Source organism: Hydra vulgaris, chromosome 14 (genome assembly GCF_038396675.1).
Source record: "Hydra vulgaris chromosome 14, alternate assembly HydraT2T_AEP".
NCBI lineage: Eukaryota > Metazoa > Cnidaria > Hydrozoa > Anthoathecata > Hydridae > Hydra > Hydra vulgaris.
The window spans coordinates 10,330,054-10,355,079 of NC_088933.1; the positions used below are offsets into that span (position 1 = coordinate 10,330,054).

Here is a 25,026-nt window from a genome sequence, read left to right on the forward strand (position 1 = left end):
GTGGGTGATCAAATTTTGAGCAAATCTGAGGTGTTACCCTGGGTACCATTAGGTGATTGACTAAGTCATTATTTTTTGTTGGTGGTACTCTGGGTACCATTAGGTGAATGACTTAGTCATTATTTTTTGTTAATTACTTAATATAGCTCATAATAATGAAATGAAGTCCATAGCTATAAGAAAGGATAAAGAGTTCAACCAGTTACAGACCAGACCAATCTAGTAACACGAATACCCAGGAGATATGGGCTTATTTGACGTTACATTAGTGAAAATAGATTAAAAAAATTCTTGCTATAAATACATTGAATACTAGACAGCTGCAAAACCTTATGTTTTAACAAGAGTTGTGAATAATATAGCAGAGCATGGCTCCACTATCACTCAAACTCATGATTATAACAAAACCCACAGTAATGAAGGGCAAAAAAATATATGTTTAACATTGGTTGTGAAAGAATTTAGAAAACATTCAGACATAAATAAGATAGTTATTCAGTAATTTTGATGAGCAGTAAAGATATTAGCGGTAAACTGTATGTTTAAGAACATCTAAATCAATTTATTAATTATTTCAACATGAAAAATTTTATGCCACGTTACTTAAAACCTATTCTTCAGAACATCACATGTCTGCAGCAACTTCTTAACTTTCTTTAAATAAATATTGTTATTTAAAAAATTATTCATCATTAATTGGAAAACTTTGGCAGAGAGTCCTATCATGAACTAGATAAAACTTTCCTATTTATATTTTTGTAAAGTCTGCATTACCCTAGTGATGACCTTGCAATTTTAATTTATATTATAAAATTATTATAAAATTATAAAATAACTAAAAAATAACTCATGTATCTGTAAACAAAAAACTTTTCGCATGTAAGTAGTCAATATGATGAAAAAATATTTAAAATATTCACATATAAAAAACTATTAAAAATATTAAAAAATATAAACACATGAAAAAAAAAAGATAACCTTTACAACTTTTATCCTTCTTATATTTAAATAAAAAAGTGATGGTGGTTTTTTTTTTAAATGAAGAAAAAAACAAAGAATTATGAAAAACAACTACCACTGCCTTAACCTAAACCCTCAGTCAATGAAGTAGCAACCCCTTGGTACATAAAATGTGTAGAATTAAAATAAAGTGTAAAAATAGTAAAAAGTCTTATGATGGTTCAGAAATCAAACCTTATCATGTTGCTTGTAGTACCACACTCAACTTGTTTCTCAGGTATAATGACTTACTTGTCATGATTTCAAATTTTAAGAATTAAGTTGATGAGGAAAAAATAGAAAAACAAAAATGTGCATTCCCTATACAAAGAGCTTAAATGTATGTTTAAAACTAAAACAAAACACCAGTAAAAAAATTACAAACTTTTGCATATTATGTAAGCTATAAAAAAAATAAAAAGTTTTAGAAATTATATTCTAATTTCTAAAACGTATATTTAACATAAACTTAAGTAAGCCTGGCACGAAGTGTAAACGTACCATATAATAGTATCATATGGTACTCCACTCACAACTTTATTCCTAAATGTTTAAGTTTTCATGTCAAAAAAAAGTTGAAATAAAAAAAATTTTGAAGACAAAAAAAGTTTTCTTAAAACATTTTTTTCTTACATCAGAAAATAAAGACAATAAAATAGTACTTAGAGAATCCAGCAGCAAAGTTAGATCTCACAACACTAGCAGAAAATATTGACTGATTGAACATATCACCAGGCTAAAAAATTATATTTTATAAAAATAAACCCAATATATATAATATATACGTTACATATATTAATTAAACAACTTGAAAAGAAACATGTTTAAAAAGAAACAAAAACAAGTAACAAGTAACAAGAAACATTGCGCAAATAAAAAAAGTATACATATATATATATATATATATATATATATATATATATATATATATATATATATACATATATACGTATGTATATATATATATATATATATATATATATATATATATATATATATATATATATATATATATATATATATTTATATTTATATGTATATTTCACATATTTTTATATTATTTTATTTTATTATATATATATATATATATATATATATTTATATATATATATATATATATATATATATATATATATATATATATATATATATATATATATATATATATATATATATATATATATATATATATATATTAGTAGTAGAAAATCACTTAACAAAAAAATTTTTTTTTTTTTTTTTAAGTTTTTTGTTAAGTGATTTTCTACTACTAATATAATTGCTCTGTTCTTTTAAGAACATTAAGCACTCTATTGTGTAGAATACTTTTTAAAAATGTTTAAATATATATATATATATATATATATATATATATATATATATATATATATATATATATATATATATATACTGCTAGATACCAGATAAAGTTGACAGCGTTTAAATTACTTGTAATTTAAACGCTGTCGACTTTATCTGAGTCAACATTTTTTTTTTAATTCATTTGTATGATTTGAATAAATTATATCATACAATAGATTTTTACAATTCTATATTATAAAATTAATCAAGCATAACTTGTTTATTTTAACTTTGAATGAAAACCATCGACTTTAATTTAAAAGCATCAAACTTTAAATCATTAAAAACCTAAGTTAAGTCAACTTCCGCATAAATTATATCAATGTTAAGTATAGAAAATGTGTTTATGTTAATAAACCTTTATATAAATAAAATAATACGTAACATTGAAATCTTTTAAGATAAAATAAGCAAATATTGTTTTGTTTAAGAAAAAAAAACTAAAATATACACATCATAAATTGCTAAAAATGCACTAAAGTAAGAGTTATCTTCACCGTTATATTTTCTAACTTGATAGATATATGCTTTTAAACCTTAATTCTTTAGTTTCCGAGAAATATTTATTATTTTAATATAATCTAACCTATTTTATAAACATATTAACTATATTTGAATCGATGTATACAAAAACGTTCAAAGTCACAAAAACTATTTTTTTGGGGAACGAGAAAAAACTTATTAAATCCAAAATTATTACTTTAATAAATTCAAAAAAAAAATCTGGGTACTTTTTGACATCTTTAAATATTAGATTTGTTAAAATATATTAAAATATGTGATATATATATATATGTGTTATACATAGTTAAAGTTGTCTGACTTAAAAATAGTTTTTATGACTTAAAACGTTTTTGTATACATCGATTCATTTATTAAATGATGCTACTCCATGGTATGCTTTGTAAAGAAATTTATAAAAAACACCTATAAAAATTAACTTTACGCATTTTGTCACCTTTAATTATTCGTTGTCTTATTCGGTTTTTTGATACTTAATATACATATAAATATATATAAATACTTATTAATATATGTATATATATATGTGTATATATACAGGGTGCGACAAATTGTTTTTTATAAATAAACGTTGACATTCATTTCTTTATTTATTGACAAACACCTAGTTTATAAGGTATGTCAAATAACACACACTTTTTTTTTAAAGAGAAACTCGTGTCATTAGCCATGAATAAGCCAGTTTTATTTATTTTACTTAAATAATTTTTTATTAAATTATAAGGGAGTTTTATTTTCAAATAACTTTTATTCTAGTTTATAAGACATATAATAAATAGACATATCGAAGATACTTATTGAATTTTATCAATTTTTTATTAATTCAATAATATTTTTCACGCATTTGCAAAGTGCGCGCAAATTAATGATAACTAATATACAATAACCTTATGACTGTAAACTGTTATCCATTAATGCAAAATAGTGAACTTTTCTTAATTTAGTTTGTTAAATTTATTTACTTATAAAAAAACGTAAAAACTTGAAGAAATTTAAATAAAAGTGAACTAAAAATAAAATAAAAGTTATTTGAACATTTCTTTTTTAAAACATTAAATATATATATATATATATATATATATATATATATATATATATATATATATATTAAGTATTTAATATGTTATTATATAAAGTTATTATTACATACTTAATATGATATTATTATATTTATAATATTAAGTATTTAATAATAAAATATCATTTTATTGGTTTTGTTAAACGCACAGTAAAAAATGAAAACTATAATAAACATAATAGTTCAATATTTCTGCAAATCTTAAAAAAATTTCAAAACTTTAAAAAAGCAAGCAAACATTAATTTAACGATAATAAGAAAATTAAAAAAAGCAATGCTTTAGCTTGGTTTCTTATAAAGTAATGGCAAATGCATTCATTTTAACTAAAAATTTCCATGCTATTACAAACGCATGTAAAAACCATACATAATTACTTTCTTCAGTTGCGTACTTATTTATTAAACTTAAAAGTAATGCTATTGAAGAAAGTATTAGTATTATCATGGTTTCTTTTTAAGCCATTGAAAATGCGTTTTGGATTTTAGTAACTTATTTTTTTTTATAATAAATATGTTTTTTTTTATAAGAAATAAAAAACCATCAATCACATAATTATCAACCCTCGAAATTAGGAGAAATGAGGTTGGCAATAAATTGCCAACCTCAAACTGTTAGAGTTTGACAAAAAAATATGACAACAAGGGGTTACAATAAATATATATATATATATATATATAAATATATATATATATATATATATATATATATATATATATATGTATATATATATATATATATATATGTATATATATATATATATATATATGTATATATATATATATATGTATATATATATATATATATATATGTATATATATATATATATATATGTATATATATATATATATATATATATATATATATATATATATATATATACATATATATATATATATATATATATATATATATATATATATATATATATATATATATATATATATATATATATATATATATATACAATATGTATATATAATTGCATGTATATATACATATTTTTGTATACTGAGAATAAAGTGAATACTTCTATACTGTGTATAAAGTGAACAGTTTTTATTAATTTTACAATTTATACAAATACACAAAGTATTATCATTACTTTTAATATAAAAACTTACAGCTGCACCAGAAAGTGATTCATTTAAAATTGTTTTGCTCCTAAATATAATAATGGAACAGTTTTATTCAATTTTCCATTGCAAACCTAATATATTACAAAGATATTACCATATTACAAAAGAAAATCATATGAACCACACTATGTATGTATGTAATATGAAAATGTGCTTTATTTTCTTCAGTATTTTGTTATTTCACCTATATTACATGCATCAGTGTTCTGATGATAAACATTTATACTTTATGTTGATGGTTTAAAGTAGAAAAAACACTTTTCCATATTTTACAGTTACAAAAAAACAAGTCTCCTAAGTTTGAGATACTCAATTAACTAATTAAAAATTAATTAAGCGGATCAGTAAAATTGTAACATTTGTTTTTAATGTCAAAAACTATTTAATTTTATCAATATTTATTGCCAAAATGTCATGAAGCATTTCACAGTAATCCAGAAATATCACTTTTGAGGCAAATATCACACCTTTGTCATTTTTGAAACTACACTTGTAAATTTTTGGTCAATAATTGAGGAGCCCATCTGCAAAACGCGCTAAGTCACAAAAATAAAAATTTTGAATTAATTCTATTTCCACCTTTTATATACTTAAATCTATCATCTATTTAAATATTGGACCAATTAAAAAAATTTTGGTCCTAAAAATGGACAAAGAAAATTTCTGTTGATGCGCAACTAAAAGAAGTTTGGTTTTTTGTTCTCAAAATCAGTTTTTTATTTTTTTTATTTACTCAGACTTAGTGCGTTTTGCAAATGGGCTCCTTACTTATTATACCCTGGCTTATTATAACTTTTATTGTTATGTCCCTTATCATGCCATCAATGGATGCACCAATGACAAAAACCAAAAACAAATGACATAAATAATAAATATGTGACAATGTTTATTATAATTTCCAACGTTCTACTGATTACAAATAGACATATTTTTATTAGGAACTTTTAATTAAATAATCACAAGACATGATTTACGACATCTTGCTAGACAACATAAGCATGAAGAGAAGCACATCAAGAAGAACACCAAGAACACATAACATAGCAACATATAACACACTTTGCAAAACAAAATGAAATTAATTAAATGTCTAGGATTAATCATACATTTATGAAGTTGTGTTAAGCAAATTCTAAAATTGTGTTTTTGCAGTTATATCTATATATTTTTAGATCTATATGATTAATTTATTTCTATAATACATATTCAATTTCCTGGATGATTAATTAACAGAATCATCAAGGAAACAATTAAGTATTTCAGTTAAAAAAAATTTATTTTTTTTAGAAAAATTTATTGTTATTCAAAATGGCAACAAAACAGCAACAAGCGCGTGATGCAATTTTGCATGCAAAATCCTAATTTTCCTTTAATATTGATTGTAAAAACTGTTGGATGTCCTAAAAGTGATTAGAACTTTAAATAACTATTTTGCACTTAATATGATAAATAAAAAGCCTGGCAACAACTTAACATTACTACCATTGAAACAATAATACGACATTATTTTAAAATAGGAGTCTGCAGGAAAAATTAAACGCCAAATTTAAAATAATAATACTAAAGAAATTCCCACATAAAATTATAGTTTGGCAAGCCATACATCAATGCAAGTTAAAAACATTAAGTTTCTTCACTAGTTCAACAGTAAATAATTGAAAAAAAAAAAGAAGCAAAATTTGTCAAAAATAGTTCCTTATAAACCACATAATGCCGCTGTGAAATGCCCAGTTAATGCAATTTTTTGGCCTAACATAGCATCTCGTCATTCCTCTAAATCCAAAAAAACTTTTTAAATGCCAATAGTATCTGTTTTATACCTATAATACATAATCCAGCAAACTAACTTGAACTTTATCCAATTGAGCAAATCTTGGTGATTATTAAAGCCAAGTTTTATAAGATATTCAGGGAACCAAAGTCAAGTACTGGTTGTAAGCAAAAGTGATATGAAACCACTCTAGAGTATGGACCAAATGCAAAACCTTAAGGCTCCCATTGCCAGAAAAACAGGAAAATTTTAACATACTAAAGAAATTTAATTTTTTTCAGAACTTAAAGTTTACAAATATCTAGTTGTATTAGTGACTATTTCAGTAATAGGGTTGAAATAGAAGCACTTGCTAATGAAACTGCTAGATCCTTATTATTATCAAACAGATATGTTGGCATAGTTGTTTTGAACTTTAAACAAAAAAAGATTTTGAGTATGGAAATAAAATTTCTAAAGAACTTTATCCAAAAATAGGAACAATTCAAAGAATTCATGTCATCCTCACCTTAATGGATTTGTAGACTAGCAATAAAATAATTAAACATAAGTTGATAACTGTGCTGGATGAGGCTGCTATTGAATGGCCGTATATTATTGATTGCGTTTTGTTTTCATTGTGAAAAGTTAAGCCTAATGATTTTTCATCATTTTGATTGCTTTATTAAAGGGAAGCAGCTTAATGCATTAGTTTAACGCAAAATTTGACGTCATAAAATTATTCTAATTTTTTTAATTTTTAAATAAGACATTACCTTTTTTAAATTACTGCAACAATATTAACTACAGCATAACAAGTTAAATGTTATTTAACGACTTTTTTATTATTACTATAAAGGAATGTTATTTTATTTTATTTCTTTTCTCAATACTAAATGATTAAATTTAATATTGCATATTTAAAATTGTTTGATATTAACACATTTCTTTCTTTTCTCAATATTTACATAAATAAACTGAAATAAATCAAATTTTTGAATTTTTAAAACAATTATTTCTTAAATTTCTAATTGCAGCTTAACAACTATAAATGATTTTTTATTTGAAAAAAATTAGAGATTAACAAATAAGAAAATTATGTTAATTTATTTATTAAAAGTTTATTAGTTTATTATTTTACATACTATTAGTTTATTATTAGTTCAATCACAATCACAATCATATAAACAATTTATAATAATAGAAAGTAATATAGGACATTAGCTAGACTTAAGTAGATCAGTTAAAATTAAAATATATATTAATATAATGCGTTCAGAGATAAAAAGCTGTGACTTTTAGAATCAACATGCTCTAAATTCTTTAAGTACCAAATAACAGTAATATTATTATTAAAAGTACAACAAAAATTAAATAGTTAATGGAAAGATTTTAAAACTGTTTGCATCTTCATTTTTTGAATCTAAATTAACTAAACACAAACTTGTGTACTTTTTTTGCTGACTTAAATTCATACGAGTACTTTGAGCAAAATAGGGAAAACATGCAAGGTGTTTCTTTGAAAATCCTCCATACTTTTTGCTGCTATATACAAGCCACATCAATGCTTAATAGATATTTAATACATTCTAATTTATTTAAAAAAATAAAGTTGCACTTTTTTTTTTTTAATAAAGTTACAGCACGTTTACAACAACATTTAAAAAAAAAATTTTATGTAAAGAGGGAAATATCTTTCATCTTCATTTAAGTGTTGTTTTTTTTTGCTACAGCTTTGATAATCCTCCCTACTTTTTGTTGCTATATACAAGCCATGTAAATACTTAATGAATATTTAACACATTCTACATAAGTTAGTTTTTTTAATGCTTAAAAAGGACTTGTGACATTAAAGCTAAAATAAAAATAAACAAATTCATTGAAAATAATATAAACTCACTCATTTGATCCATTTGAGTATGATGCAAGTAAACTTTTTGGTGTAACATCTACACCAAATTCATCATAAACCTTAAAAACAATAACTTTTTAAAGTGATATTTTTGTCAACTTTATATATGTATATAAAAGTTGCACTAAATAAAAAATCATCATATAAACTTTTTTAAATATGATATGAAATAACTATATATTTGCAAAATTTTGCAAATATATACATATATAAATATATATATATATATATATATATATATATATATATACATATATATATATACATATATATATATATATATATATATATATATATATATATATATATATATATATATATATATATATGTATATATATATATATATATATATATATATATATCAGGGCTTGTGATGAAGAAAATAACCAAGCGCATATTGCGCTCCTAAAATTATAATATGTAGTCATTGAGTATAATTATGCACACTCGAGATAACATCAGCGAGAGCAATAGTAAAATTTGAAAATTGCTGAAGAATGTGCTCATAAAAAACTTTTTATTTGTTATACATCCTTTTTTCGTAAACAAATGTTTAAAGTAGTATCTACAACAGCGCACTCATGACACTACTTTAACGAAGTAGATTTTTATACTTCACAACTTCTTGCATATTGTTTGCGCCAGATCATGACTTTTTGTTACTATTTAAGGTCTTGTTTTCAAGACCAAACAAAAACACAAGTGTAAGTTCCCATTGATTTAGCATTGAAGAATAATTTAATTTTTTGTTTTCATTGTTTTGATATATGCATTTAAAAATATTACCCTGTAAACTTAATTAACAGTTAATGGTTTTTATATTTCTTGATTTTTTTTTTTATGGAAAGTAATGATTATTTAATTTCTCAACTAATAATTTCTTATTTAAATAACGTTTTTTTAATTGTCAAAAAATTAATAGATAATAATACAAGAATAGTTTAAAATTCTTTTTCTTCAAAATTATTATTATAAGTTAAATAACAAATTTTCCCCTCAACTGTTGCCAACAGTCTTTCTTCTTCTTCATTTTCGCAACTTAATGCTGCTAAATTGTCAGTCATGTCTTCATCAGCACAGTCTATTTCATCATCGTCATCAAGAATTTGATTTGTAATCAATGTTGTTACTGTTGTCATATAGTCATCTTGATCATAATTAACTTGAAAGACTCATCTCTAATTCAAACAAACTTCTTTTGCTCACTCTTAAATCAGGATTATTTCTTCTTTTGACCAGCTTTAATGGTTCCCTAATATCATAATGTTATCATTTAGCATATCGTGACTAATGGATAAGCATTAATCTGATAATATGCTACTTACTGTGCTAAACATTCGCTCCATCCTTGAGTTTGATCTGGAAATTGCTAAGATAATTGATATAACTTTTAATAAATTAGAAAACTTAGACTTTTTGTACAAGAACATATAATAAGAAGAAGAAGAATAACAATAATAATAACAATAATAACAATAATAATAATTAGAGATTAAAGTGCCATCACTTACAACAATCATAATAGTGATGAAGTAATTCAGAAGCACTAAGAAAGTTTCTATAAGTTCTTGAAAGCGCCTACAATAAGTTTGTATTTTAATCTTTTTTTAAATGTTTCTAAATAGGTTGAGTTATGTGTGTTTAAAGAAAAGTCATGCCATGTTCGAGATGCATTCATGGAGAAAGATTGTGATTCGAAGGAAGTTTTTATAGGCAATGAGTATGTTGCAAAAGTCTGATGATCTTGTGTTTTATTTTGAAATTCGGGTTTCTAGAAGTTCGAATAGCTAAGCAGGATTTTTGGTTTTATAAAAATTTAACAATGTAAAATGTAACAACTGTTATTTTATAAATTATTCCTTGATGAATTGGTAACCAATAAAGAGATTTTAGCAATTTTTCTGATTTTTAATGGAAAGGAGAATGAGAGACAATGCGAGATAAGCTATTTTGAGTATGCTGGAGTTTTTTAAGATTTTTTAGAGATAAAAATGTTACAAGGAACTTATGTTAGCATCTTCTTTGGTGAGATATTGACATATGTGGCGAAGAGCACGAATATGGTAGTTGCAGGATTTAACAGTGTTTTTTATATGCATTAGGACACTCAATGATTTTGTTAATATTATCTTTTCCTGGGTTAATGAAAGTATACAGTTAGGTATCATCGGCATATTGATAATGATTTGTGCCATGTTTAGCTACAATACGATATACAGGTGAAACCAATATTGAAAAAAAATGAGTCTTTTACAATACCTGGTGGTAGTCCTGTTGAACTTATTGAAAGTGCAAGTATGATGTCAGCCATTTCAGTGCAATATCTGTGACTTAAATCTTTTATATGAGCAATTAGCAGGTTGTGATCAATTGTATCAAATGACACAGATATGTCCAGAGAAATGATAATGGTAATTAAAGCATCATAAATGTTTAACAGGATGTCAAGTTTCGATCAATGGATGACTCCAAAAGTGTGCAGGCCTCATTCAGTAGACCTGTATTTGAGGCTGTTGTATCAAAGCACATTTCGATCACTAGTGAATCTGTCTGCCACGACTTCAAAAGTCCCTCCATTGCTGCCTTTCCTGATCCAGAAGACAAATTTGGCACACCCAGAAGTTTGATGCTTCCACCAACAAGAAAAGATATCAAAACTGGCAATCTATCCACTTGTTCTGCATCTACTACAGTAATATCAGGCAGAAGCTTTCCAACCTAGGTCAAAACAGATTTGCTTGCTCAAAAATCCTCCATGATCTGTTTTGAAGTTTCATGACAACACAGCTGTCTCTGACGGTGAATGGTACTTTTTTAAAGAACTGTGAAAGATGTTGAGCCGCCTATTTCATTGATCAGAGATGCCAGGATATTCGTTGATGTGCGGATGCTTGTGTTTGTGCTTTCTAATACCGCTGATACTTTTGGAGTCAGCACAGAGGATTTAGGCTTTTTATTGCTACTTGTTCTTGGAGTTTTAGGCTTGAAAATGAATTCATCAGCAGATTCTTGTTGCTCTTCATCAGAAAAACTAACACTTGACTGGCCTGACTGAAGGGTAATTCCATGTAAAAGTGGAACAGTCATTTCAGTCACCCCTTGGATTTTCTTTAAATTTTAACCAGAGGTACCTATTAATAAAACATGAAAAAATGCAAAAATTAAACTCGCAAATCTAGACGGTTCAAAAGTTATTATGTTTTGAAATTCAGCCTAAAATGTTCCTTTTTTTACAAAATCCGCCATTATGGATTTTGTAGATTATATTTTGTAGTTTGTAACTTTTTGTTCTGTTACCATGGGTTGCGCTTTCAATAATTCCTGGAGTTGCCCAAGTACTTTTAATTGAATAATTTAAGATCTTGTGGAAGAATGTGGCTAAAAATTGGTACCTGACCATTTTTGAGGGTGCTGAATTCAAAAATGTAAATAAAATGATAAAATTTAAATTTTTTGATAGTTATTTTTTTATTTTAAAATGGCTAGTTAAACTTTTTGTTCTGTTACCAGGGGTTGCGCTTTCAATAATTCCCGGAGTTGCCCCAGTCTCATGGATTCAATTTTTTTCAAATAAAGAAGGTGATCCTAGGCTATCTTTATAAAAATAAAAATGTTGTGTTAATAAGAATAAGAAGCTAAAAATAAGAAACTAAAATGCAAACTATTTTGAAAAATATCAAAAAACTGCTTTATTGAATAAAGCTCAAAAATGAAAATGAAAAGGAATAACCAAATATTACTAAAATCGAAGTTTATATTATTTAAATAATGAAAGTAAAATATTAATCAACTTCCACTGAAAAGATAAAACTTGTTCAAATAGAGTTTCATCCTCTTACCAAGCCAATAAAAACCGTCGTATTTGCAAAATAGGTATTGTGATATCATAATTTTGATAATTTTAATAATTTCATATTTTCGTTTTTTGAGGAAGTTAATGTTAAAGCAAAATCATCATCATCAGATACCCTTTTCATTTATATAATTGAATGAGAAGATGGTATAAATTGATGGAAACTTCTTGTTTTCTTGGAGTAGTGGTTGCTATTAAAAGTTGATCAGTAAGTTTGTTTCTTACTAGCTCCATTTTTTCAGCAGTGACATTCACAAACGCAATCCCACTGATTGACTTTTAACAGTATTCAAACATTGCTTGAGAAGACAGTATATGATCTGTGGTTGGACTCTGCAAGCTAGCTGTTGCAACAAGCCTTTTAACAGTGCAATCTATTCCATCGCATGGAGATTTACCATGGCTTGCTGCAAAGAAACTCCAGATGCAACGAACAGAAAAATCTTGAGTGTGGTGACATAAATTGTAAAAATGTTGGCAGTTTTTAAATTGCAAACATTTTTACAATTTATGTCAGGAAACTTTCCTCAGGCAGTGTATATACACCAGACTTCATTCAATTAAATCTTTTGATTGAGAGAAGATAAAATCTGGTGGATATATGATTAGTTTAGTATTAATATATATTGGTGTGAGAGCTAAAATTATTTTTGATTTTTTACATATATTCATAGTTTATATCTAAACTATATAAATATTTAGTTGATTTCTAAAAAAGTTTAGAATACTTTTGGAGATACAACTTTTAGTAAAATTTCAGAATTATTGAAAACTTTCCAAAAAATTAAATAGGATAAAACAGACTTTTTTTAAAATTAGTCATACATAGCTTTTTTTTTATATTTAGCTCTATTCAACTTTGATGGTCTCCAGATATTGCAAGAAAGATCAGGTTTGTTACAGCAATTGACAACAACCTTCAAAAGTAAAATTTAAGAACAACTTTCTGTAAGAAACAGGAAAAAATACAAATTTGTAATAGTGCTCTCCTCTAAAATGGATATTTTTTGATTATGTTGTTATTATTCTTACTAGAAGCTTTTTATAGTTTTATAGTTTAGAAATTTAAAAAAAAAAAAAATTTGGGGAGATACTCAGAAAAATCCCAGAAAATTTAAATTGACAGCAGAATCCCAGAAAATGTAAATTGAACTGTGACTTTCGATGCTTAAAAGCTTTTTTTTTGTCAAAATATGTTACATAAATTGAAAAAAAAAACTATATAAAATGTACAAAAATGGAAAAATTAAAAAATATATATTTTTCTCAAAGAAAAACCCACACATTCCACAAGGGGTTAATGGTTTGTTGCTATTTTGCATTAAAAAAATTTTTAAACTTTAATTTAATTTAATTTCTTAATAAAATAATAAAACCAACTTTCAATAATTCTCAATAATCTCAAAATCCTCTGTTACATCCTCTAACACAAGTGATTCCAAAAAGTATTTATTGTTTCTTTAGATTAAATTTCAAGGTTTGACTAAATTTTCAGAAATATTGACCAAAGAGTATTGTAAGCTTTTTTAAATTTGAAAATAAAACAAACTACATATTTTTTAATGGGTATTCCACCTGATTATTATTTATTGGCTAGTTTAGAACTAAAATTGATAAAACAGATAAAATAAACATTTTGGCATGTCTAAATACCATGCTTCAAAAGTAAAAAAAATGGACTTTTTTGTCATTTTTAATCATTACCTTTTGATGTTCACCAGAAGCCAAAAGTTCCTTATAAATTTTTTTTATTAATATAAATCTTTTTCTAGTATAGTATCTAAAAATACAAACATAATTGTAAGAGATTGAGGGGTTAGTCTCGAAATCTAACTCAAAACAGAGTTCAAGCTGATTAGCACAATTTTTGTGATCTCCTAATATCTAAACCTCTGAGTTTACAGTAAAAGTTTAATTTTAAGAATAGTTAATGACCTTTTATCTATTATATCTATAAAAAATACCTATGGGGTATTGCAATAGTAAGAAAAAAATTAACATAGATTCAACATTTATAGCTTTTTTTTTGAAGGTTTTTGACCCTCTACACAATACCCTAAACTACTCCTCCCTCCCCTATAACTTTATTCATGAACAGCTCTAACCTTTTACATTTTTAGATAATTTAGCAGTTAAAGATTTTTTATTTTAAAAAATTTATATATATATATATATATTTTTTTTTTTTTTTTTTTGTTATTCGCCTCCTCAAGGCCAAGAAGGCCACTACAGATGAGGAGGCTACTTAATAGTGGTTATAACCCTCTCTCAACTCTATAACTCCGAAACACGAACCTCGACAAACAAGGCCGCTGCGCGGATGAACAAGTTAAGCGCGGTACTACCAGGGACGTGGTTATATATATATATATATATATATATATATATATATATATATATATATATATATATGTATATATATATATATATATATATATACATATATACATATATGCATATATACATATATATATACATATATGCATATATACATATATATATATATACATATATACATATATACATATATAAATATATATATATATATATATATATATATATATATATACATATATATATATATATATATATATATATATATATATATATATATATATATATATATATATATATATATATATATATACATTTAAAAAATGAATTAAAAAAATCTTGTATAGTTCAGCAAAAACCACAAAGCTTATTCCAATTCTCAATCACAAGTCTAATATAAAATGTTTATTAAGCTTAGGGTTTGAAAGTCTCAAACCAGAAGAATTAGAGGACACCTCAACTAATATTTTAAAATAAAAAAAAATTTAAACAAGTAAACTGTTTTCATCCTAACCAAAAAATGTTTTTTAACTCTAAATGGTCTATTTTCAAATATTAGAAAAGAACCACGCAAAGAGTACAAAGGGTTTACTAAACACAATCTAACTTTGTTGTAAATATTTAATTTTAAAATATTTAAAAAAATATAGTTAAATATTTACTGTGTTATTATTATTGTTTGGTTATTACACGACCAATCGTTATGATAGTTTCAATACAAACATAATAATAACACAGATTATAATATGCACATATTAGGGTGTACAATTTTGGTTTACTATATTTACCTTAACATTTGATTTTTTTGGAACTGTTTTTTCTACAGTTACTGCACCTTCAGCATCAAATAAAACACTTCGCTTGCTTGATATTCTTCCAAATATATTTGATCTAGAAGACTGTTGAGATAATTGGCGACTTGATGTTCGACTTAAAATTGAGCTTGGAGTGTTTCTTAAAGTTGCCATTTTTCAACAAACAAAATATTCTTTCTGAAATTATTCAAAATGTAAATTCATTCAGATAATTTAATGAAAAATTTATAATCATTTTATTATATATAAAAATTAAAGTTTTCTACATTTCTTTTTTTTTCCTGTTTATAAACCATTCAAGGAATAGTAATTTTTAGCTATAATATTTAATTTCACACTATATATGTTTAATTATTCAAAACCACATGTTATTCAGATAAGTTAATTCTTTTATTGTGATACGTAACATATTCTTTGTATTTTGTTTCATTTAGATCCCTCCTGACATATGACTGTTTTCCTCAAGTCATACTACAGAAAAAACAGGACGAATCAAAGAATACGTTAGGAAAATACATATATAAATATATACATTTAGTTATTTTGATCTGTTTATACATATCAGGTTTTAACTTTAACTTCCTATATATGTTGTGTATTTTTTTAACATATTCAATGGTTATTTCTTTATTATTTTCCAATAGTATAACATGTTGATTTTTTAACTGATTTTATTTTATTTTGAAATTGTTTTATAATTAGTTGGTAGACTGAATTTGCTTATGACTCAACTTTATACTCTTGTTTTGATAAAAAGTCTTCTATTTTCAATTGTTTAAAACTGGCAGACTATCTTGAATCTGATTTCACTTCTGTAACAGATTTGGGCCTTTATCTCCTACAAAACTTAGTTACTTACTGCAAACAACTCTCTTAATATAGCCAATATGTCTATATATTAACATATGGCAACCTTCTCACTGAGTCCACATATTTATGTCTTCTTGGATTATCACTCACTACTGACTTTTCATGGAAACCATATATACTACCAATTGCAATGTTAGCATCTGCTAATGTTGCTTCTCATTATAGTGGTTGCTATTATCTTACTTCTGATTTTATTCTCTACCAATCTCTTTTTCCTCCCTGTATAGAATATTATTGTTACATTTAGGCTGGTTCTTCTAATGATGCTCTTTCTCTTTTAAATAAAGTCTAAAAACACATTGTTAATGTAGTTGGACCTCTTTTATCTGTCTAACTTGAGCCTCTCCGGCAGGTCTGTTTTTACAAAAAGAATGAACTTTGTAAAATAAATTCGAAATTAAAGAAAAACTAAAAACATTAGGATGGGCCCATAACACTATACATGCTACCTATAAATACCTATTTAGTTTCATATAAGTATATACGGTATGTAAAATATTAAATTTTTTGTTATAACTATTGAAACTTGTGTCGCGGAAAGAACTAATCATTTCTTCCATGACACAAGTTTTGAATGCTTAAAAATAAAAATTTAGAATTCTACCAATAATATCTTTACTCGAAATCGAATAGATATTTATAAGTAGTAAGTTATTATTGCCTCCTTCTAAATATTTTTATTTTTATTGAAATTCGGCTTTAGTTTACAAAAATAATTCCATCTGAAAAACAAGTCTTTTCAATCCTGCCCCTCTCCCATTGTTTGAGAGCTGCATCTCACTTTTCTGCAAATACTATCATGATAGTATATATATATATATATATATATATATATATATATATATATATATATATATATATATATATATATATATATATATATATATATACATATATATATATATATATACTATCATATATATATATACTATCATATATATATATACTATCATATATATATATATATATATATATATATATATATATATATATATATATATATATATATATATATATATATATACTATCATATATATATATACTATCATATATATATATACTATCATATATATATATATATATATATATATATATATATATATATATATATATATATATATATATATATATCTACTATCATATATATATATATATATATTATATATATATATATATATATATCTACTATCATATATATATATATCTATATCTACTATCATATATATATATATATATATATATATATACATAAATATATATCTATCACTATCATATATATATATATATATATATATATATATATATATATATATATATATATATATAACATATATATATATAAATATATATATATATACATATATATATATATACATATATATATATATATATATATATATATATATATATATATATATATATATATATATATATATATATATATATATATATATATATATATATATATATATATATATACTATCATGATAGTATATATATATATATATACATATATATATATATATATATATATATATATATATATATATATATATATATATATATATATATATATATATTACATATGATATATATATATACAATTTGATGTATATTTTTAGGTTATTAGTTTGAACTGTTTGCAAGGTCTCTTGTTTTATCTAAAGTGTAAGAGAGTAAACCTTCAATCTATATTATATAATTTAATAACCTGTCTATGATATTTACCTCTCAACATATTTTTGCAGTGGTTTTAATCTATCTAAGAGTCACATACTGCATGTTGTCAAGCAGGTAACTACGTAATAGATTTTAATAAGGTTTTTACTACAAAACAAAGCATAATTAAACACCTAAAATTAACATTCGCTTATGTTACCGTTATTAAGCCAATATGAACTTTAAAAATAAATAATTTCTATCCAGATTTTTTTAATAAATTTTCTATTCAAGCATGAAAACATCATCATCAAAAACATCAAGTGTTTTTTTAAGTTTATTTTTCCACATGTTTTCTTAGTTGCGTTTTGCGAACGCATACGAGATAATGCGTTTGCAATAATTGCGTATTGCGAACGCATATTCGAATAGAACGCATAGAACGAAATAGACAGCAGTGGCCAAAGTATTTAACAATGAATGAAAACTTTCTTATTGGACTAAGTTATCCACTACGTTAACACAATTTCTTCCTGGTAATAAAAATATTATGTCCATTTCAGATTATGTTTTAATAATTCAATCTAATTTAAATAGCCTATGTGACCGAGTTAGAGACAGTGATGAATATTTTACTGATGTTCATAAGCGTTTAGTATTTTTATGCGAACAAATGAAACTGTTATTTATTTCTCAACCTCGATATAGTCCTGATACTCAGGCGATACTCTATTTTTTAGTTTTTATTTAAAATGCATGTCAGAATCAGTTTATGACATTGTACGTGATAAAGCTTTGTTGTTGCCTAATGTGCCTCATCTTTGAAAATTGTCTATGGTAGTGTCACAGTTATTGGCATGACTCAATTATTGGCACTTTTCATTTTTTCAAAAAATTATATAGCTATTTCTAGTTGAAAAGTAAAAAAATTATCACCGTATAAACAGAGTAACCTATCGTCTACTGTTTGAGCAAAAAAATTTTGCTGGTTGTCAATTTTTTTATTAAAATTTTTATTTAAGTAAGAAAAAAACGCAATAATTTGCCGAAAACGTTAACCTCGATACGGTTTTTGTTTCTGTAGAAGATGAGAATATTATTTTGATTCCATAATTTATTAATTTTTATCAGAAGTCCAAAATGGCACCAAAGGTAATATGAATTGTTGTTTAAAAGTTAACACAGTAATTTTTATTTTACAAAAAAAATTTCCTGAGTTATTCTTTTTTTAAATTTGGGTGCCAATAATTGTGACAACAACTCAAACATTAGCATGGCAATATTTTCAATTAGATATGTTTATAACTTTTAAAATAAGCTTTTTTTCTAGCTTTTGTTTTCAATATTAATTATATTTAAGTTATTACTAAATAATACAAAAATCAAAGAATTCTAATAACAACAGACAAGTTAAGATAAAGCAGTATGACAGTAGAAGCATGGAGCGATTGACTTAAAAAATCGAAGATGTCTATCAAATTAGCTGCAAAAAAATATAATGTTCCTCGCAGTACTCTACAAACAAAACTATGTGGTTTAAGCAGTCTAGTGTGTTGGCCTGGACCAGAACATACTTTGCCACTATTTATAGAAGATGCATATGAGAAGCAGCTTATTGAAATGTCAAGAAGAGGATTTCCTCTAAAAATAAATGACTTACAACTAATAATTTTAGAAATATTACACAAAAGCTCGCACCCTACTGTATTTAAAAATGGAATTCTTTCTAGAACTTGGGCATACAGATATCTAAAAAGGCACCCTAACTTGAAGTCTAAAACATCAGAGCATCACTCTTTAGGTTGGTCCAGTGTCACCAGGAAAAACTTTCCTTTATTATTTAAAAGAGTTATTTAAATGTTGGTAGAGGAAAAAATACTAAAAGTTCCATTTCTAATAAACCTATAAATAAAAGAAAAAACGTCTAGTGTATGCTCTATCTACACAAGAGTATAGACAAACACTAACAAATCAATGTCAATAGATCAATAGAAGATGAAAATTGGATTTGTAATTTTGGCAAGGCAAATTATAATGAAGAAATAAGATCAAAGTTGCGGGTGAACTGTGATACATGTGATTGTGCTGTGCACCTAAACTGAATATCTGAGGAGCACAAAAGCCTGATAAACATAAAAAAAACTTATTAAAAGAAAGAACTTTCCTTTTGCGTGCCAAAAATGCATTTAAATAAATAAGTTTATTTCTTTAAATTCTCTTTAATTTTGTGGTTTGAATTGATAAAACACTTTTATTATATATATGTATTTAATATACGATATACGTATTAGTTATTGTACAAACCAAAACAAAAATTTAAAACGAAAAAAAATAATCGATGTTTAGGTTCTCTAGATCTGGATTCAAATTGATGCCAAAAATTGAGTCAAAGTCCCAATAATTCGGGACAACGAATTAACTTACTTATAATGTGAATATATACTAGATTTTTTGCGCAAATGAAAAATTAAATGTGTCAGGTCATTTATAAGGTATTAATCTAATATTGTGCCAAATTTGAAAAAGTTTCATTCACTGGTACGATTTTTGTACAGAAATTAATATCAAAAATAGCGTTAAGGTGCCAATAACTGTGACACTACCATACTGCTTTTTCAATGAATAATGAATCATTAAATGATAACAGCCATATCGCTTATTTGAAAAGCAAGTGTAATTTATTGGAAGATTGTCAGCAAATCGTTATCATTCTCCTAGATAAAATTTATGTTTGACCGCTATGTCGAAAAATAAACCTGTTGAAGAAGCAACTACAGTGCAAACATGACTGGTTGTGTTTGTTATTCCAATCGCCTGAGGCTTCCAAACTTGGCTTTTTCCACATAACAAATCATGCAATTACATACTGATTCTTTTGTAGCAGGGTGAATCTTTATGTTTTAGTAGTCAGGCAGTGAGAGAGGTTGAATATCTTCACCATTGTATCTTTATCTAAGGCCTACTCGAAAGTTTTCGCAGATACCAATTGGAAATTTTTGATTTTCAAAGTTGATAGCTTGACCGAAAACATCTTGACTGCGTTTAGTCGTAAAGTTAGTCATTTTCCTGTTAGCTCTTTTTTACAAAGAAAACAGACAGTTTTCCTGTAGTCATCGTGATTTTTTGTTTCATCTGCAATTTTAAATAGTTATGCACTTGTATTTTTCTCAAAAAGCGCAATTAAACTGTTAGCAGGCCTTTTCCGGAGTTTTAAAATCAATAAAGAGTTTAAGAAATCTTACTTAAACAAGTTGCTTATCTTTGTCAGTAACTTATGTGACAAAAATATACATTCTTTTTGTAAAAAATGTTTTATTTCATTTAAATAATCTTGTCAATATTCCAAAAAATCAAAATTTTCAAATCTATTTTTTTATTCACGGGCAATGATGAAAGATTAAAACCAACTATAATGTACTCTTACATACTTGTACTATCATACCCCGAAGATTTTTCTCGGGAAAAGAGATTCGAATTAAAAGTCGCTTTGTGACCCAGTGATAACAAGTATATATGACGGTATAAATTATTGGGGCATGGAAATAGATTGTCCCGTTGTTGAAGCAGCCCTTTTCTTATATATCGTTTTGCTCCATCATTATTTAAATAATATAATATTAAAAATAGAAAGGAAATATAAATTACTTTATCATTTTTATTACTATTTTTTTCAAATAAATAAATTAACTTCGACTAAATCGACAAAAATGTATTAGTCAAATTTAGTCGACTTCAAAAAACATATTAGTCGTAACAACACTACTATCATCATTGCAATAAATCTTTTTAAAAACATTTAATAGCATTAAATATTGATTAGTTACATGAGAACTAATATATATATATATATAATATATAACTGGTTTATATTAATATATATTTACTTAAAGTATGGTTATTTTTTTAAACAGCGTGTATGTGAAAATATCTTTCTCATATATAACTTATGTCTTAAACATTAATAGAATTCTATTATTTTCATATTAAAATGATTTATTGAGAAAAAATCAAACTTGAATATTAAAATGTTTATATAACGTTTTAAGGGGGTGTAGGAGGTACGAAGTACTTAACCGGTACGGATCACTGTACAGTAATTCCTACCTAACGGTACCGATTACTTGACAAGTGACTCCTACCTAGGTGCCGGACACTGTACTTGGGTACCGAACACTTAACATTTTACTTTGCCGTGTAAATGTTTTATAAATATGTAAAAAACGTGGAAAATGATACTAGCATTAGCAAAAAAAAATTAAAATCAAACGTCTTAAATTTAGTATTTATCAAATTTTTTATTTTATTTAGTAATGTTTTTATATCAAATTACGATTATAATGTAGTATATTTTATAGCCGTTTTGAAATGATTTAATAGATATTTATATGACTTTAATAAAGTGTGTGTGTATGTGTATGAAGTGTGTGTGTATGAAAGTGTGTGTGTATGTGTATATATTTATATATGTTGTGTTTGTATGTATATATATATTTATACGTGTGTGTCTTTGTGTGTATGTGTTTGAGAGCCAATGAATTTATAAATGTAGGTTTATATAGTATTAGTTACTCTCCTGAGCGACCACTTCTATGTTCTTATTGTTATTGTTTTATTTTCATCTTTATAATTAACATTGTTATTCTTCTTATTGTTACTGTTGTTAGTTATTACTGTTAGTACTTATATACTTATTTTAAATGTTTGGCTACTATTATTATCTTTATAATTAACATTGTTATTTTTATCATTTTTACTTTTGTTAGCCATTGCTGTTAATTATTATTACAGTATTATTATTATTAATTATTTTTTTCTTTTTCTATTAATTTGCTGTTTGGTTTATATATTGTTTCAAATTTATGGTGAATATTTGTAGGTCATCGCGTTTTTGTCAGTTACATAACTGTTTGTGACTGATCCTAACTTTATATTTTTTATAAAGTGAAAAAAAATGATTGATTGATTGTAAGTATTTTATGAATATGCTATGAACACCTCTTTTATGTATTTTAGTATAAAATGGCAGAAAAAAATTCAACAGAGATTGGTGACTCAAGATCATTTGAAAAAATAATTAAAGAACCAAACTTTTATGATATTGAGAATTATTTATCATCAGGAATTTTTCCTGAACATTTACAAGGAAGAGAAAACATAGGTATTAAAACAAACTTTAAAAAACAAAGTGACAGATTTGTAATTGTTAATGGTATGTTACATTACAAATATAAAAAAATCTTACAAGTTACTTCTGGTCCAGAAACCTTATGTGTTGTCAAAGATCAAATGTCGCGTGATCAGTACAAAAAAGCAGCACATGATGGATTAGGCACATCAACTGAATCGAAGGCTTTAGGTGGACATGTTGGGAGAGATAAAACAATATGGAAATTGATTGATTCCGGCTATTGGTGGCCTAATATGAATAAAGATATTTGAAACTATGTTGCCACTTGTGTATCTTGTCAAAAATCAAATTCAAAAATGAAAAAAGTTTCTCCAGAGTTGCATTCAATACCAGTTCCAACTAAAGTATAGCATCAAGTTGGTGTTGATCTCTGTAGTCTTCCTAAAAATCCAGAAGGTTATGTTGGCATTTGTGTAGTCGTTGATTACTTTTCAAAATGGGTTGAAGCAAAGCCTATTTATAATAAAAGTGCTGAAGAGGTATCCAGATTTCTTTATGAACTTATATGTCGTCATGGTTGTACATCAATTCAAATTAATGATCAAGGTCGAGAATTTTGTAATAAAGATTCTGAAAATTTGTTCGATCTCACTGGAACCTGTCAACGTATTACTTCAGCTTACCATCCTCAAGCAAATGGTCTAGTTGAAAGAGCTAATAGAACTATACAGGGCTCTATGCTTAAAGTTCTAAATGGAGAGCAAGAAAAATGGCCTCTTTCATTAGATGGCATACTGTTTGCATTTCGAACAACTTGCCACAAGTCAACTGGAGTTACTCCCTTTCAAATTATCTATGCCAGGGAGCCAGTCTTACCCTTACATTGCATCAATAATGAGCAAAGCTTAATTCTTGATGTACCTGTTGATTTAGACAAAGAAGAAGGTATTTTTTTAAATAAATGAATAAAATTAATTTATTAAATTTTACTTATTTCATTTAGTTTTTATTTTAAGGTATTTTGGAACTGGTTGATTTGCATGAAAACTTGAAACAAATTAAAAATATCCAGTGTATAATTCATGAAGAAGTAGAAAAAAATATAAAGAAATCTCAATTGAGACAAAAAACGGACTATGAAAAACGTCACAAAAACCAAATTCAATTCAATATAGGTAATGAAGTTTTTGTTTACAATCTTAGACGAGCTGATAGAAAGGGGGATAAAGGAAAATCTGTTTGGGATGGCCCGTATGAAGTTATTGAAATATTTATTGATAAAGGACTTTATCAGTTGAAACAAAAGAATGGGGAAATACTTCGTACCAAGCACCATGGTTCAAATATGAAACTTTTCGAGAAAAGATCTGAGATTGAAACACCTAAAAAAAGATGCGATGAGGTGTCTGATATTAAATCTGAACCTTTAAAAATTGTTGAAGTTCTTGTTAGCAAATCAAACTCTTTTACACCCACCAATAGTAAATGGAGAACAAGAAAATGCTCTTTGCTGAAGATTGAAGATGAAATACCTTATAAGAAAGGCTTTGCTATACGAAAAAAAAAGTTACAATTGGGCAAACCGATCAAGGTTGATAAAATGGAA

General features: G+C 25.3%; 1 protein-coding gene across 1 annotated transcript in view; it reads right to left on the reverse strand.

Moving 5' to 3' along the window:
• LOC136090452 (dynein axonemal intermediate chain 4-like) overlaps positions 1–18,668 on the reverse strand; it is an 86,037-nt gene extending 67,369 nt beyond the window's left edge. Inside the window, exons 1-5 of the mRNA XM_065817118.1 lie at positions 18,513–18,668; positions 15,737–15,940; positions 8,749–8,819; positions 5,084–5,123; positions 1,662–1,735 (exon numbers count right to left, since the gene is read on the reverse strand). Of these exons, the coding sequence (XP_065673190.1) occupies positions 1,662–1,735; positions 5,084–5,123; positions 8,749–8,819; positions 15,737–15,916 (365 nt within the window). The 5' untranslated portion in view covers positions 15,917–15,940; positions 18,513–18,668. The remainder of the gene's footprint in view (positions 1–1,661; positions 1,736–5,083; positions 5,124–8,748; positions 8,820–15,736; positions 15,941–18,512) is intronic.
• Between the last annotated feature and the right edge of the window lie 6,358 nt (positions 18,669–25,026).